The sequence below is a fragment of the Hyla sarda genome, chromosome 6, assembly GCF_029499605.1.
Source record: "Hyla sarda isolate aHylSar1 chromosome 6, aHylSar1.hap1, whole genome shotgun sequence".
Taxonomy (NCBI): Eukaryota; Metazoa; Chordata; class Amphibia; order Anura; family Hylidae; genus Hyla; species Hyla sarda.
The window spans coordinates 66,374,747-66,391,048 of NC_079194.1; the positions used below are offsets into that span (position 1 = coordinate 66,374,747).

The window sequence follows — 16,302 nt, forward strand, 5'->3', positions numbered from 1 at the left end:
TATGATGGAAAGGTCACGAGAAATTTCATCCACAGCGGGCAGACCAGAGGGCAAGGGAGTAGGGAGGGGGGGAAGAGGGTGACGGCCGTACACCACGAAAAATGGGGATTTGGAGGAAGATTCAGAGACCCTGAAATTATACGAGAATTCGGCCCATGGGAGGAGATCTGCCCAGTCATCCTGGCGGGAGGAAACAAAATGTCGCAAATAATCACCCAAGATCTGGTTAATTCTTTCTACTTGTCCATTGGACTGGGGATGATATGCAGAAGAAAAATTTAATTTAATCTTGAGTTGTTTACAGAGAGCCCTCCAGAATTTAGACACGAATTGGACGCCTCTATCCGAGACAATCTGCGTAGGCAACCCGTGAAGACGAAAAATGTGTACAAAAAATTGTTTAGCCAACTGAGGCGCAGAAGGAAGACCAGGAAGAGGGATGAAATGTGCCATTTTGGAGAATCGATCAACGACCACCCAAATAACAGTGTTGCCACGGGAAGGGGGTAAATCAGTAATAAAATCCATACCAATCAGAGACCAAGGCTGTTCGGGGACAGGCAGAGGATGAAGAAAACCAGCGGGCTTCTGGCGAGGAGTCTTATCCCGGGCACAGATAGTGCAGGCTCGCACAAAGTCCACAACATCCGTCTCCAGAGTCGGCCACCAATAGAAGCGGGAGATGAGTTGCACAGATTTCTTGATGCCCGCATGACCTGCGAGATGGGAGGAGTGACCCCATTTGAGGATTCCGAGGCGTTGGCGTGGAGAAACAAAGGTCTTTCCTGGAGGAGTCTGCCTGATGGAGGCAGGAGAAGTGGAGATCAGGCAGTCAGGTGGAATGATGTGTTGCGGAGAGAGTTCAACTTCTGAGGCATCCGAGGAACGAGAGAGAGCATCGGCCCTAATGTTCTTATCGGCAGGACGAAAGTGAATCTCAAAATTAAATCGGGCAAAGAACAGAGACCACCGGGCCTGGCGAGGATTCAGCCGTTGGGCAGACTGGAGGTAGGAGAGGTTCTTGTGGTCGGTGTAGATAATAACAGGAAAACTTGATCCCTCCAGCAGATGCCTCCATTCCTCAAGTGCTAATTTAATGGCTAGAAGCTCTCGATCCCCGATGGAGTAGTTCCTCTCCGCTGGAGAGAAGGTCCTAGAGAAAAAACCACAAGTGACAGCATGCCCGGAAGAATTTTTTTGTAGAAGAACAGCTCCAGCTCCCACTGAGGAGGCATCAACCTCCAATAGGAAGGGTTTGGAAGGGTCAGGTCTGGAGAGGACGGGAGCCGAAGAAAAGGCAGACTTGAGTCGTTTAAAGGCGTCTTCTGCTTGAGGAGACCAGGACTTGGGATCAGCATTTTTTTTGGTTAACGCCACGATAGGAGCCACAATGGTAGAAAAATGTGGAATAAATTGCCTGTAATAATTGGCGAACCCCAAAAAGCGTTGGATAGCACGGAGTCCGGAGGGGCGTGGCCAATCTAAGACGGCAGAGAGTTTGTCTGGATCCATCTGTAGTCCCTGGCCAGAGACCAAATATCCTAGAAAAGGAAGAGATTGGCATTCAAACAGACATTTCTCAATTTTGGCATAGAGTTGATTGTCACGAAGTCTCTGAAGAACCATACGGACATGCTGGCGGTGTTCTTCTAGATTGGCAGAAAAAATTAGGATATCGTCCAGATATACAACAACACAGGAGTATAACAGATCACGAAAAATTTCATTGACAAAGTCTTGGAAGACGGCAGGGGCGTTGCACAGGCCAAAGGGCATGACCAGATACTCAAAGTGTCCATCTCTGGTGTTAAATGCCGTTTTCCACTCATCCCCCTCTCTGATGCGGATGAGGTTATAGGCGCCTCTTAAGTCCAATTTAGTAAAGATGTGGGCACCTTGGAGGCGATCAAAGAGTTCAGAGATGAGGGGTAAGGGGTAGCGGTTCTTAACCGTGATTTTATTAAGACCGCGGTAGTCAATGCAAGGACGTAGGGAGCCATCTTTTTTGGACACAAAGAAAAATCCGGCTCCGGCAGGAGAGGAGGATTTACGGATAAAGCCCTTTTTTAGATTCTCCTGGACGTATTCAGACATGGCAAGAGTCTCTGGGGCAGAGAGAGGATAAATTCTGCCCCGGGGTGGAGTAGTGCCCGGGAGGAGGTCGATAGGACAATCATAAGGCCTGTGAGGAGGTAGAGTCTCAGCTTGTTTTTTGCAGAAAACATCCGCGAAGTCCATATAGGCCTTAGGGAGACCGGTTACTGGAGGAACCACAGAGTTACGGCAAGGGTTACTGGGAACCGGTTTTAGACAGTTCTTGGAACAAGAGGACCCCCAACTCTTGATCTCCCCAGTGGACCAATCCAGGGTTGGGGAATGAAGTTGAAGCCAGGGAAGTCCAAGGAGAATTTCCGAGGTGCAATTGGGGAGGACCAAAAGTTCAATCCTCTCGTGATGAGATCCGATGCTCATAAGAAGGGGCTCCGTGCGGAAACGTATGGTACAGTCCAATCTTTCATTATTTACACAATTGATGTAGAGGGGTCTGGCGAGACTGGTCACCGGGATGTTGAACCTGTTGACGAGAGAGGCCAAAATAAAATTTCCTGCAGATCCAGAGTCCAAGAAGGCCACAGTAGAGAAGGAGAAGGCAGAGGCAGACATCCGCACAGGCACAGTAAGACGTGGAGAAGCAGAGTAGACATCAAGGAATGTCTCCCCTTTGTGCGGAGTCAGCGTACGTCTTTCCAGGCGGGGAGGACGGATAGGACAATCCCTCAGGAAGTGTTCGGTACTAGCACAGTACAGGCAGAGGTTCTCCATACGGCGTCGTGTCCTCTCTTGAGGTGTCAGGCGAGACCGGTCGACCTGCATAGCCTCCACGGCGGGAGGCACAGGAACAGATTGCAGGGGACCAGAGGAGAGAGGAGCCGAGGAGAAGAAACGCCTCGTGCGAACAGAGTCCATATCTTGGCGGAGTTCCTGACGCCTTTCGGAAAAACGCATGTCAATGCGAGTGGCTAGGTGAATAAGTTCATGTAGATTAGCAGGAATTTCTCGTGCGGCCAGAACATCTTTAATGTTGCTGGATAGGCCTTTTTTGAAGGTCGCGCAGAGGGCCTCATTATTCCAGGACAATTCTGAAGCAAGAGTACGGAATTGTACGGCATACTCGCCAACGGAAGAATTACCCTGGACCAGGTTCAACAGGGCAGTCTCAGCAGAAGAGGCTCGGGCAGGTTCCTCAAAGACACTTCGGATTTCCGAGAAGAAGGAGTGTACAGAGGCAGTGACGGGGTCATTGCGGTCCCAGAGCGGTGTGGCCCATGACAGGGCTTTTCCGGACAGAAGGCTGACTACGAAAGCCACCTTAGACCTTTCAGTGGGAAACAGGTCCGACATCATCTCCAGATGCAGGGAACATTGGGAAAGAAAGCCACGGCAAAACTTAGAGTCCCCATCAAATTTATCCGGCAAGGATAGGCGTAGCCCAGGAGCGGCCACTCGCTGCGGAGGAGGTGCAGGAGCTGGCGGAGGAGATGACTGCTGAAGCTGTGGTAGTAACTGTTGTAGCATAACGGTCAGTTGAGACAGCTGTTGGCCTTGTTGCGCTATCTGTTGTGACTGCTGGGCGACCACCGTGGTGAGGTCAGCGACAACTGGCAGAGGAACTTCAGCGGGATCCATGGCCGGATCTACTGTCACGATGCCGGCTGGCAGGTAGTGGATCCTCTGTGCCAGAGAGGGATTGGCGTGGACCGTGCTAGTGGACCGGTTCTAAGCCACTACTGGTTTTCACCAGAGCCCGCCGCAAAGCGGGATGGTCTTGCTGCGGCGGTAGTGACCAGGTCGTATCCACTAGCAACGGCTCACCTCTCTGGCTGCTGAAGATAGGCGCGGTACAAGGGAGTAGGCAGAAGCAAGGTCGGACGTAGCAGAAGGTCGGGGCAGGCAGCAAGGATCGTAGTCAGGGGCAACGGCAGAAGGTCTGGAACACAGGCTAGGAACACACAAGGAACGCTTTCACTGGCACAATGGCAACAAGATCCGGCAAGGGAGTGCAGGGGAAGTGAGGTGATATAGGAAAGTGCACAGGTGAACACACTAATTGGAACCACTGCGCCAATCAGCGGCGCAGTGGCCCTTTAAATCGCAGAGACCCGGCGCGCGCGCGCCCTAGGGAGCGGGGCCGCGCGCGCCGGGACAGAACAGACGGAGAGCGAGTCAGGTACGGGAGCCGGGGTGCGCATCGCGAGCGGGCGCTACCCGCATCGCGAATCGCATCCCGGCTGGCAGCGGAATCGCAGCGCCCCGGGTCAGAGGATGTGACCGGAGCGCTGCAGCGGGGAGAGTGAAGCGAGCGCTCCGGGGAGGAGCGGGGACCCGGAGCGCTCGGCGTAACAACTAGTATGCTGTTACATTATATCTTCTCCTCCTGTCACCTCCAGAGATGTAGTCACTAGTATGCTGTTACATTATATCTTCTCCTCCTGTCACCTCCAGAGAATTAGTCACTAGTATGCTGTTACATCATATCGTCTCCTCCTGTCACCTCCAGAGATGTAGTCACTAGTATGCTGTTACATCATATCGTCTCCTTCTGTCACCTCCAGAGATGTAGTCACTAGTATGTTGTTACATTATATCTTCTCCTCCTGTCACCTCCAGAGATGTAGTCACTAGTATGCTGTTACATCATATCTTCTCCTCCTGTCACCTCCAGAGATGTAGTCACTAGTATGTTGGTACATTATATCTTCTCCTCCTGTCACCTCCAGAGCTGAACTCACTATTTTGCTTTTGCATAATTTCTTATGCTCTAGTCACCTCGAGAGCTGTAGTCACTATTCTGCTGTGCTTTACTGCAGTCACCTCCAGACCTACATCGGTGGTCTGAGGGTGATTGTAGTGTGATTACTGTATTCACACTCCTATCATTCTTAGAAAAGGGGCAGGGGCTCTCTGCCGCAGGTGCCATCGGGAGGGGGTGGTGGCCGAACCCTGGCTGTGCCGACACCACCTTCCCCATAAGTGTGCGTAAATGAGACAGGTAGTGCCAGAATTGCGATTCCCTTCTGGCCGTCAAATAGCACATTTCTATCACTGTGAGATCTCAGCATGTACAGTACAAGCTGCCTAAGAATGACAGGAGTGTGGATAGAGGAACCAGAATACTATCATCCCCAGCAGACTGTACAGGAGAAGAAATAAATTATATATGTAGTATTCTATTTGGTGGTTGTCCAGCAAAAAAAAAAAAAAAAAACGGTTTCCTCCTATATTCCATGAGGAAAATCTGTGTGGAATTCCGCGTGAATTTCACACAAATTCTATTCGAAAAAAAAACTGAAATTCCACAGCTGAATTTTTAAGCAAGAATTTCTTGCCAATTTTTCGCCAGTGTGAACATACCCTTAGGCAGACTCCGGGTATCAGCACACCCGCTGGTCTGATATTGATGGCTTCTCCCTAAGGCAATCTGTCAGCTTTATATCATGCACAGGGCTCATGGGTCAAGAAGGCAGTGCTGGCCTGCAGGATGTATGCTTACTTCTTCCCCCACCCTCCCTGCCTTCACTGATTGGGCATACAGTACTTTACAGCACTGAGCCCTATATGTCAATTAGTCAAGACATGGAGGGAGGAGCAGAGGGGGCTCTCTAATTAGCTGAGATAATCAGCGGCCTAAGGCCTCACAGCCGCCTAAATGTAAAGTAAGTGGTATGCACATGGCCACTCAGAATTGTACAGGAGAAGTTAGTCTGGTGGTAAACAGGACTTCCTGCTCCTGTACTGTACCACAGCAGTGCAGGGCTAATACTGCAGGCCACGCAATATAATGTCAATTAATCGCGCACATCCTTCAGGAGAAAGTTCTTTGCCCCTCCAGGTGATGGAGCCTGCAGGTTGGCCTTAGCATGAGGGAGAATGGAAGGTTAGTGTGATTTTTATTGGTGGAAACTATTTGATGGGCATCTACCTAATGGGGGAATTGCCTGCATATCTGCTGGGGGCCTCTACCTCACAGGGGAGAGGGCAATTACCTACCTACCTACTGGGGGCTTCTACCTACCTAGCTATCTAGTGGTGGCTTTTACCTAATAGGTGAAAGGTAAACTCCCACCTACTTACTGAGAGCATCTACCTCATTAGGGGGAATTTCCTACTTATCTACCAACTGAGAGAATCTACCTAATAGGGAGGGGGGAGGGGGGGATTATCTACCTGCCGCCAGTGAATGCCCTTTCCCACCAACCCACTTTCCTACTCACTTGTGCTATGTAAGGCACCTAGGGTGGCATTATTTGGGGGACTGAGGGCAGGGGAACGGTTGGGCATGTCCTGAAAAGGGTTGGGCATGTGCTGAAAACGGTTGGGCATGTCCTGAAAAGGTGTGGAATGTAACGTATTTGTCTAGCAGATTCTACAGAGACAATTTTTGGTTGGAAGAAGTCTTTAGAGGGGTCTGAGCCAGATAAAGAAGAAGAAAAGGAAAGAGAATGATGCCAAGAAGATGCCAACTGTAAATCACAGGATGTAACTGCACTATAATCTCTTATATGTTCTGCAGTGCCTGTATAGAGCTGGGGTTACCACTGTATGGAGGCATATTGGTCTGTGCACAGTGGCTTTTATTCAGCATCAGTATGGTGGTAATATCCAGTCACTATGTGGTGGTATGGCAGTAGTCATGGCGGGTCGCAGTTATTTATTCTTGTATATTGTTATTATTGGTGATATTGATCAGTTTTTTTTATAACAGTATAATGGTATTATTTGCAGTAGTGATAGGTCATTCTGGTGTGGAAGTATTATTTATGGAAGTTTTTAAACCCCAACTCTTGAAAATACTTTGCCTTGCTATGGGTGCTGCCAACCTACACAACGCCACTCACTTTTATTATAATCTGCCTCACCACCACCCCAGAGCACATCTGCCCTATAAGAAACCAGTATTATATTTGGCAGATGAGGATCTTGTTGCGGATTTTGCATCGGCGGGGCCCAGAACCTACAAGTTACACCTCTATGGAGGAGGCATGCACGCTGCAGCTCAGCACTGCCTCCTTTAAAACGGTACTCCGCTCCCCACCATCTGGAACATTTAGTTCCGAATGCTGGGTGTGGGCTTCTGTGGTCACCCCGCCCCCTCGTGACATCATGTCCCACCACTGTGAGGTCATGCCCCGCCCCCTCCCCTCAATGCAAGTCTATGGGAAGGGGGCATGGCGGCCGTCACGCCCCCTTCCATAGGCTTGCATTGAGGGGGCGGGGCATGATGTCACAGGGCGGGGCGTGACATTATGAGGGGGCGGGATGACCACGGAAGCCCACACCCAGCGTTCGGAACTAAATGTTCCAGACGCTGGGGAGCGGAGTACCCCTTTAAACCTGAGCTCTGTGTATGATCCTAAAAGGGTACTCCATTGCTCCTTTCAGACACATGAAGTTCTAAACATTGTGTTCAGAATGCTGGGTTCGGACGGATGTGGTCATGACGTCACGCCACACCCCCTCGTGATGTGTCATGTCTATGGCGTTCATAATGTTCAGAACGATGGGTGTCGGCAGGGAGCAACGTAAGCTGATCGCTCACGAAATTTGCATTGCTCAGCTCATTTGCCGGAGACTCCTAGAGTGTTTTAAACCTGTGATATAAAATGTCTAGATTACTATTGTTGGTGGAGATTGAAAGGGGGGGGGGGGAAACCTTTTTGATCTCTCACAGGGGTTTATTTTTAGCTGTATTCAACAATTAAAGCAGAGAACAATGCGGCGGGCTGAATGTTAATTTCCAGATCACTGGGTGTTTAGAAAAATGACTGATGTAAATTGAATTATAAGATAATGCTTTTTCATGTTAAAATTCTCCCACATTTCCACAGAGTTTACAGATTAAGGACGTTATTTAAAGTGGAGGGAGATTAACTAAACCGATCAGTACGAGTATATTTAGGCCTAAAATGGGCCTGTAATTATGATGTAATTACAGATTGGATGGAACACTTTTACTACCATCAGTTGTTGGAATACGTTTTATGCATGTATTGAGCTGGTAATGCTTTGTCAATAAAAATCCCCCAAGATAAATGATTTAACATTTCTAAGAACAGACATTGCATCTTGTGACAACACAGGCTCTGCAGGACTCGTACCCTAATGTAATATTTCTCTGGAAACAAAATCTATATTACCTATTTTCTTTATAATAAGTGAAGGATTGTTCTTTTGGAAATGTGAATTACTTATGACCTTCAGTTACGGTCGACCTTTGCCATAATTGTGAACTGTGTTAATCTTACATTGATTGTGATGGTTAGAAAAATAACACACTAGCACCAAACATACACACGGATTGCTCGTGGCAAATCTGTCATCTACAGCCATTCTTATGGAGTGGTAAATAATGTTGGAACTGGGAAACCCCATTTAAGGAAGCAACCTAGTCTATAATTTTGAATTAAAGCGGTACTCCGCCACCCCTAGACATCTTATCCTCTATCCAAAGGATAGGACCCCTGCGATCTCCCTGCTGCACCCAGCATTCGTTTAGAGCAGGCATAGGCAACCTCCGGCACTGCAGATTTTTGGACTACAATTCTCATGATGCTTTGTCAGCATTTTGGCTGTAAAGGCATCATGGGAAATATAGTCCAAAACATCTGCAGTGCCAAAGGTTGCCTATGCCTGGTTTAGAGCGTCAGGTGCAGCACTGGAAGCTCATGACGTCACGGCCACGCCCCCTAAATGCAAGTCTATGGGTGGGGGCGTGAAAGCCATCACGCCCCCTCCCATAGACTTGCATTAAGGGGGCATGGCTGTGACGTCACGAGCAGGGCGTGGCCATGGCATCACGAGCCTCCGCCCCGCATCGCCAGTCATTCGCCACGGAGTTATATGTTATCCTTTCCTTCTTTATACTGCCTTCCCTTTATTCTTCCATGTCTAATATGTTTCATTTTTATTTTCTGTACAGAATAAATGATTGAAAATGACTGCGCCTAAATAAATGTGTTATAAATGTGCAAGAATAAGATGTAAAATGGAAACAAAAGTTTATCCCTCTGTCTTAACCACCACAAATCAGGGCCCCCATGGCTTTTATATCTTGTTATGCTGCATTACAACCTGGAATTGGGCTTAGTGTGGGTGAACAGATGACCGTTTTCCTTTAATACTTTGTACAGTCACCTTTTGCTGCAGGTATAAATGCAAGTCTCTTGGGGTATATCTGAATTGGCTTACTGCAGTATTTCCCAACCAGGGTGCCTCCATCTATTGCCTGAACAGCCTTTGGCTCACACTGGCATCTCTTGGTCTACTGGGCCAGAGGTAGCAACCTGGTAGTCCTTTGCAGTCAAGTCCAGATAGTCATAGGAGGGGGTAAAGGGGTGACAACCAAGGTCTTAGCCCAAAGTCATGATGACATGGTGGGTCCACACCTGCTGTCTGTTTCACTAAGCACATCTAGACACTGGGGTTTTTTGCCAACTTTTCCAAGCAGAATTACTCCAACTCTTTCCAGTTATATGATGAGCGTTGGCAGTCTATAAGTCACGTCACAGACTCTCAATTGGACTGCGGTCTAAGCTTCGACCAGGCAATTCCATGACATTGAAAAATTTCCCCTTAAACCGCCTATCCTGCTGAACGGGGAAGGAGTTCATGAAAAGCATCCCGACAGCATGTTGCTTTCAACATCATGCCTCACTGTGATGGAATAGTGTTGTAGAGGTATTGGAAAGTGTCACCATCTGATGTTTGGTGAATTTCCAACAAGTTTTCTTATGTTTTGCCTTTAAGCAATGGCTTTTTTCTGGACACTCTTCATTAAAGCCCCTTTCTGTGAGCTGTACGACACATTGTTGTCCTATGGACAGATACTTCCAACTCCACTCAGGATCTTTGGAGCTTCTTCAGTGTGATTGTTGATATATTTGTGGAATCTCTGGATAACACAATCATTGCCCACTCTGTAGGTTCTGGTGGACATCTTCTCATATCAAATTTGTAGTTGTGTCATATTCTTCCATTTTGTCTCAGTGGATAAAATGGTGCTTCTTAGAATGTTTAAAGTTTGGGAGCCTTTTATAATCCAATCTACAGTATATGTTGTTGCTTTTTTTTCCGAATAGAATCTATATTGCTTCACAGCTCTGTCTCTGTACTGTTTGTTCCGCTCCTTTGTCTTGGCAATGTTGCCAGCTTGGGGGGCTTTCAGGTGTATTGCACACAGGGGGAACTTATTCAACTTATTTGGTAATTTCAGAAGTTAAATGGTTTGACCAGACTATATTTATGGGTCTTATTTATGGCAAGGTCAATGTTACGCCTAGCGCTCCGGGTCCCCGCTCCTCCCCGGAGCGCTCACGGCGCCTTTCTCCCTGCAGCTCCCCGGTCAGCGCTGACCGGGAGCGCTGCCCTGTCATGGCCGTTGGGGATGCGATTCGCACAGCGGGACGCGCCCGCTCGCGAATCGCATCCCAGGTCACTTACCCGTTCCCGTCTCCTGCGGTCATGTGCTGGCGCGCGCGGCTCCGCTCTCTAGGGCGCGCGCGCGCCAGCTCCCTGAGACTTAAAGGGCCAGTGCACCAATGATTGGTGCCTGGCCCAATTAGCTTAATTGGTTCCCATCTGTTTCCTGGCTATATCTAGTCTCCTCCCTTGCACTTCCTTGCCGGATCTTGTTGCCCTAGAGCCTAGTGAAAGCGTTTTTGTGTGTTTATACCCTGTGTACCAGAACTTTGCTATCTCCCCTGACTACGAACCTTGCCGCCTGCCCCCGACCTTCTGCTACGTCCGACTTTGCTTCTGCCTACTCCCTTGTACCTCGCCTATCTTCAGCAGCCAGAGAGGTGAGCCGTTGCTAGTGGATACGACCTGGTCACTACCGCCGCAGCAAGACCATCCCGCTTTGCGGCGGGCTCTGGTGAAAACCTGTAGTGTCTTAGAACCGGTCCACTAGCACGGTCCTCGCTATCCCTCTCTGGCACAGAGGATCCACCTCCTGCCAGCCGGCATCGTGACAGTAGATCCGGCCATGGATCCCGCTGAGGTTCCCCTGCCAGTTGTCTCTGATATCGCCCGACAGATCGCCCATCTAACCCACCAGCTGTCGGAAGTGTCCACCATTGTGCGCCAACATTCGCAACTTCTTCAGCAATCATCTCCTTCGCCAGCTCCTGCACCTCCTCCGCTGCGAGTGGCCACTCCTAGCCTCCACCTGTCCTTGCCGGACAAATTTAATGGGGACTCTAAGTTTTGCCGTGGCTTTCTTTCGCAATGTTCATTGCACCTGGAGATGATGTCGGACCTGTTTCCCACTGAAAGGTCTAAGGTGGCTTTCGTAGTCAGCCTTCTGTCTGGAAAAGCTCTGTCTTGGGCCACACCGCTCTGGGACCGCAATGACCCCGTCACTGCCTCCGTACACTCCTTCTTCTCGGAAATCCGAAGTGTCTTTGAGGAACCTGCCCGAGCCTCTTCTGCTGAGACTGCCCTGTTGAACCTGGTCCAGGGTAATTCTTCCGTTGGCGAGTATGCCGTACAGTTCCGTACCCTTGCTTCAGAATTATCCTGGAATAATGAGGCACTCTGCGCGACCTTCAAAAAAGGCCTATCCAGTCGCATCAAGGATGTGCTGGCCGCACGAGAGATTCCTGCCAATCTGCAAGAACTCATCCATCTAGCTACCCGCATTGACATGCGTTTTTCTGAGCGACACCAAGAGCTCCGCCAGGAAAAAGACTTAGATCTCTGGGCACCTCTCCCACAGTATCTGTTGCAATCTACGCCTGGGCCTCCCGCCGAGGAGGCCATGCAAGTGGATAAGTCTCGCCTGACCCAGGAAGAGAGGAATCGCCGTAAGGAAGAGAATCTTTGTCTGTACTGTGCCAGTACCGAGCATTTCTTGGTGGATTGCCCTATCCGTCCTCCACGCCTGGGAAACGCACGCACGCACCCAGCTCACGTGGGTGTGGCGTCTCTTGGTTCCAAGTCTGCTCCTCCACGTCTCACGGTACCCGTGCGGATTTCTGCTTCAGCCAGCTCTTCTCTCTCAGCCGTGGCCTGCCTGGACTCTGGAGCTTCTGGAAATTTTATTCGAGAGTCCCTAGTGAATAAATTTCGCATTCCGGTGACCCGTCTTGTCAAGCCACTCCACGTTTCCGCGGTCAACGGAGCCAAGTTGGATTGCACCATACGTTTCCGCACGGAGCCCCTTCTTATGAGCATCGGATCTCATCATGAGAGGATTGAACTTTTGGTCCTCCCCAATTGCACCTCGGAAATTCTCCTTGGACTTCCCTGGCTTCAACTTCATTCCCCTACCCTGGATTGGTCCACTGGGGAGATCAGGAGTTGGGGGTCCTCTTGTTCCAAGAACTGTCTAAAACCGGTTCCCAGTACTCCCTGCCGTGACCCTGTGGTTCCTCCTGTTTCCGGTCCCCCTAAGGTCATTAAGGACTCTGCCTGCCACAGGAAATGCCCCTCCCCCCCTCCCAGTCCCGTCAGGCAAGCCTCTGTGCCACCCCATGGCCCCCGTCCTGGTGTCACACTGCCCCGTGCCAGGTCTCGCCCTCTGCCCTCTCTCCCCATTCCTACTCCTGCGGTTCTGCCTGCCGTTGAGGAATCCCTCCTTCCTTTCCCGGTGTCCTCATCCCAGGGGAGGCAGTTACCCGATAAAGAGAAGGGGAGACCTAAGGGGGGGGGTACTGTTACGCCTAGCGCTCCGGGTCCCCGCTCCTCCCCGGAGCGCTCACGGCGCCTTTCTCCCTGCAGCTCCCCGGTCAGCGCTGACCGGGAGCGCTGCCCTGTCATGGCCGTTGGGGATGCGATTCGCACAGCGGGACGCGCCCGCTCGCGAATCGCATCCCAGGTCACTTACCCGTTCCCGTCTCCTGCGGTCATGTGCTGGCGCGCGCGGCTCCGCTCTCTAGGGCGCGCGCGCGCCAGCTCCCTGAGACTTAAAGGGCCAGTGCACCAATGATTGGTGCCTGGCCCAATTAGCTTAATTGGTTCCCATCTGTTTCCTGGCTATATCTAGTCTCCTCCCTTGCACTTCCTTGCCGGATCTTGTTGCCCTAGAGCCTAGTGAAAGCGTTTTTGTGTGTTTATACCCTGTGTACCAGAACTTTGCTATCTCCCCTGACTACGAACCTTGCCGCCTGCCCCCGACCTTCTGCTACGTCCGACTTTGCTTCTGCCTACTCCCTTGTACCTCGCCTATCTTCAGCAGCCAGAGAGGTGAGCCGTTGCTAGTGGATACGACCTGGTCACTACCGCCGCAGCAAGACCATCCCGCTTTGCGGCGGGCTCTGGTGAAAACCTGTAGTGTCTTAGAACCGGTCCACTAGCACGGTCCTCGCTATCCCTCTCTGGCACAGAGGATCCACCTCCTGCCAGCCGGCATCGTGACAGTCAATACATAAAATCTAAATTAATATCAGTTTTGACAGGAATAGAGTTAATACTCATGGAAGGCACTGTATGAGTCTACCTTTATGTATTTACTCAATCAAGGTCAGATGTACGTGACATTTCACAATGTGATGGTATTCTGTTATTTGCAGATATAATGCATGTATCATTAGTATACAGTAAGGAACATTGTAAATGACTGCACTATGGTAGAATACATGAAAACACAACAATGTAAATATCACTTAAAACAGCCTTAAATGTATTGGCTTTAAAGGGAATGTACATTACTAATCAAAATAATTTTTTATGGTATTTTCTCATTACATTGTTTGGCCACAAATATAAAAATAATAATTCAGTTTTTACACTGGCACTAGAGCATGTGCAATAGTTTGACATTTCTGTCATGTGCTCTTCACTTGTCAGCTTTGCTGCGTAGACTTGGTATTGTCAACAGAGTCTTCTCTTTATCATTAGAGGGTGGGTAAATTAATCAGAGATGACAGCTGTTTTGTGCTGCCAGAGGTCAAGATAGGCAGGAAAGCAACACTGCACACACACAGATAATACTCTATATGTCACTGTCACTACCTGGTCTATGGACAACTCTATAACTTCCTGCTCTATAACTTCCTACAGACTGTATTAGTCTATTAACTTTTTACTATTAACTCCCATTGAAGAAGGTATAAAGCTTACACTGTCTGTTACTTTCTATGTAGACATTTTTGAAAATAAAAAAAATGTATGAAATGTATCTTCTGCATTCTTGCTTTTTAAATATATCTAAAATTAAATAAATATGATGTTTGCTATAGGTATACTTCATTGATGACATTGGAAATGGTCATCATTTCTCGTTCGGTATGGTCATACTGTCTCAGGCTTTATCCTTGTGTCGCTGGATGACCTTTGGAATATCTTCATACACATTTGACTTTAGTTAAACCATACAACATTTTCTAGTTGGGCACAGTATTATTCCGTATGTATACTTCATTAGAAACAGTTTAGATGAATAGTATGAAAAACATTTTTAAATTGGTTGTCTGGCACAAATAAAAAAGTAGCCATACTTACCTGGTCGATCCCACGCTGCTGCCATTCCAGTGGTGCCCGATACCTCCTGCATTTTCTGGTGCATGTCTTTAATTATCACCTAGCCAATCAGATCAGTGACCACATCATCCAGTAATTGGCTCAGTGGGCATTTACTTGTATTGAGACAGGGACCAGGAAGTAGAAATCAGCGATGGCCTGGGCACCTTCAAAGTAGCGGAGGATCGAGCAGCTGAGTGTGGCTTATTTTGATTACTTTTTAGCCAGCTTAAGCCCTTGCATTTTTGCTGTGCCAGATACCCCCTTTAGTATTAAATAAAGTGATAAAAATCATGCATTTATACAGTAATGGTCCTGATCTGCTGTGAAGCACCATTCTAAGAACATCTATTTATTAATGTCATGAAGTCATACAATGAACACATACAATGAGCTGGTATCTAGATGGTGCTGATGGTCCTAAGATTATCTATGTGGATATGGGAAAAAAAATCAAATCTTCTCTGCTTAGAATTCCATTTACAACAAAATATGCTTTTACCTTCATTTCCTTTAACTGACTTGTGACACCTTGTTCTTCTGAACTGAGATCATCAGTCAATACTGAAGAGGACTTGTCAGAGGTTAAAGAAAAGGCCTCCATTTCTGCCAGCTGGACCTAAGCAAAACCATTATTAGTGATATGGATTTTTGAGTTGTCCAATTCATACATTTCACTTGTTGAGTCCTGCTTAGCATACATTCTCTGATTGGAGAATTAAAGGGGTTTTCCAGGAAAAAACTTTTTTTTTTTTTAATATATCAACTAGCTCCTGAAAGTTAAACAGATTTGTAATTACTCCTATTAAAAAATCTTAATCCTTTCAGTACTTATGAGCTGCTGAAGTTGAGTTGTTCTTTTCTGTCTAAGTGCTCTCTGATGACACCTGTCTCGGGAACTGTCAGAGTAGAAGCAAATCCCCATAGCAAACCTCTTCTACTCTGTGCAGTGCCCGAGACAAGCAGAGATGTCAGCAGAGAGCACTGTTGCCAGACAGAAGAACAACTCAACTTCAGCAGCTGATAATTATTGGAAGGATTAAGATTTTTTAATAGAAGCAATTTACATATCTGTTTAAATTTCTGAAGCCTATTGATATATATTTAAAAAAAAAATGTTTTCCTGGAATACTCCTTTAAGCTTCCAGAAGCTTTAGTTAAATCACCCCCGACTGTTTTGTCTATGGGAGAGCAGGTATTTTATGTTAATCCAATATGTTAATCCCAGGGTGCACAAAGTCAATACAACTCATAAGTAATGCATGGAAGCCAGTAGTGTTATTTGTAGATAAACCCATTCTGGTACCTGCAGCACTGTTTATCTCCGGGAGAGCGTAGTGGCTGCGAATGTTTAGGAACTAGGAGCTGGACTAATCAATAAACATTGCTGCAACGTTAATTGCAATTATTCCTTCACTTTCCACATTGCTGTGGTGTTTCTTCAATGGACATCATTAATCAAACCGCGCTATTGCGTTTCAAGACGACAGGACTAAATGTGGCCAATTAGAAATTTAACACCTGTGCAACATGCCTATTGGGACAGTGCCAATTACCAGACTGGATCGGCTGCTAAATTCCTGCACCTAGATACCAAGCAATAATGCGGGTACTTTCTGCTCAGCAGCCAAAGATCCAACCCTTGCACTTTAAGTTCAAGGGAAAATAAAAAATATTTGGACGATATGTCTAAGCTGACTGCTATTAGGCCAGTCTACTGTATATTAAAGGGAACCTGTTAAAGGGAACCATGTTAAATATGTTGTCTGAGTTGTAGATATCGTA

The 16,302-nt window shown here is 48.0% G+C and overlaps 1 protein-coding gene across 2 annotated transcripts in view; it reads right to left on the reverse strand.

Moving 5' to 3' along the window:
• Positions 1-16,302, reverse strand: part of CACNA1I (calcium voltage-gated channel subunit alpha1 I) — a 721,300-nt gene that overhangs the window by 21,769 nt on the left and 683,229 nt on the right. For both annotated transcript variants that reach the window (XM_056524026.1, XM_056524025.1), the window contains exon 35: positions 15,020-15,136. In XM_056524026.1, coding sequence (XP_056380001.1) covers positions 15,020-15,136 — 117 coding nt within the window. The remainder of the gene's footprint in view (positions 1-15,019; positions 15,137-16,302) is intronic.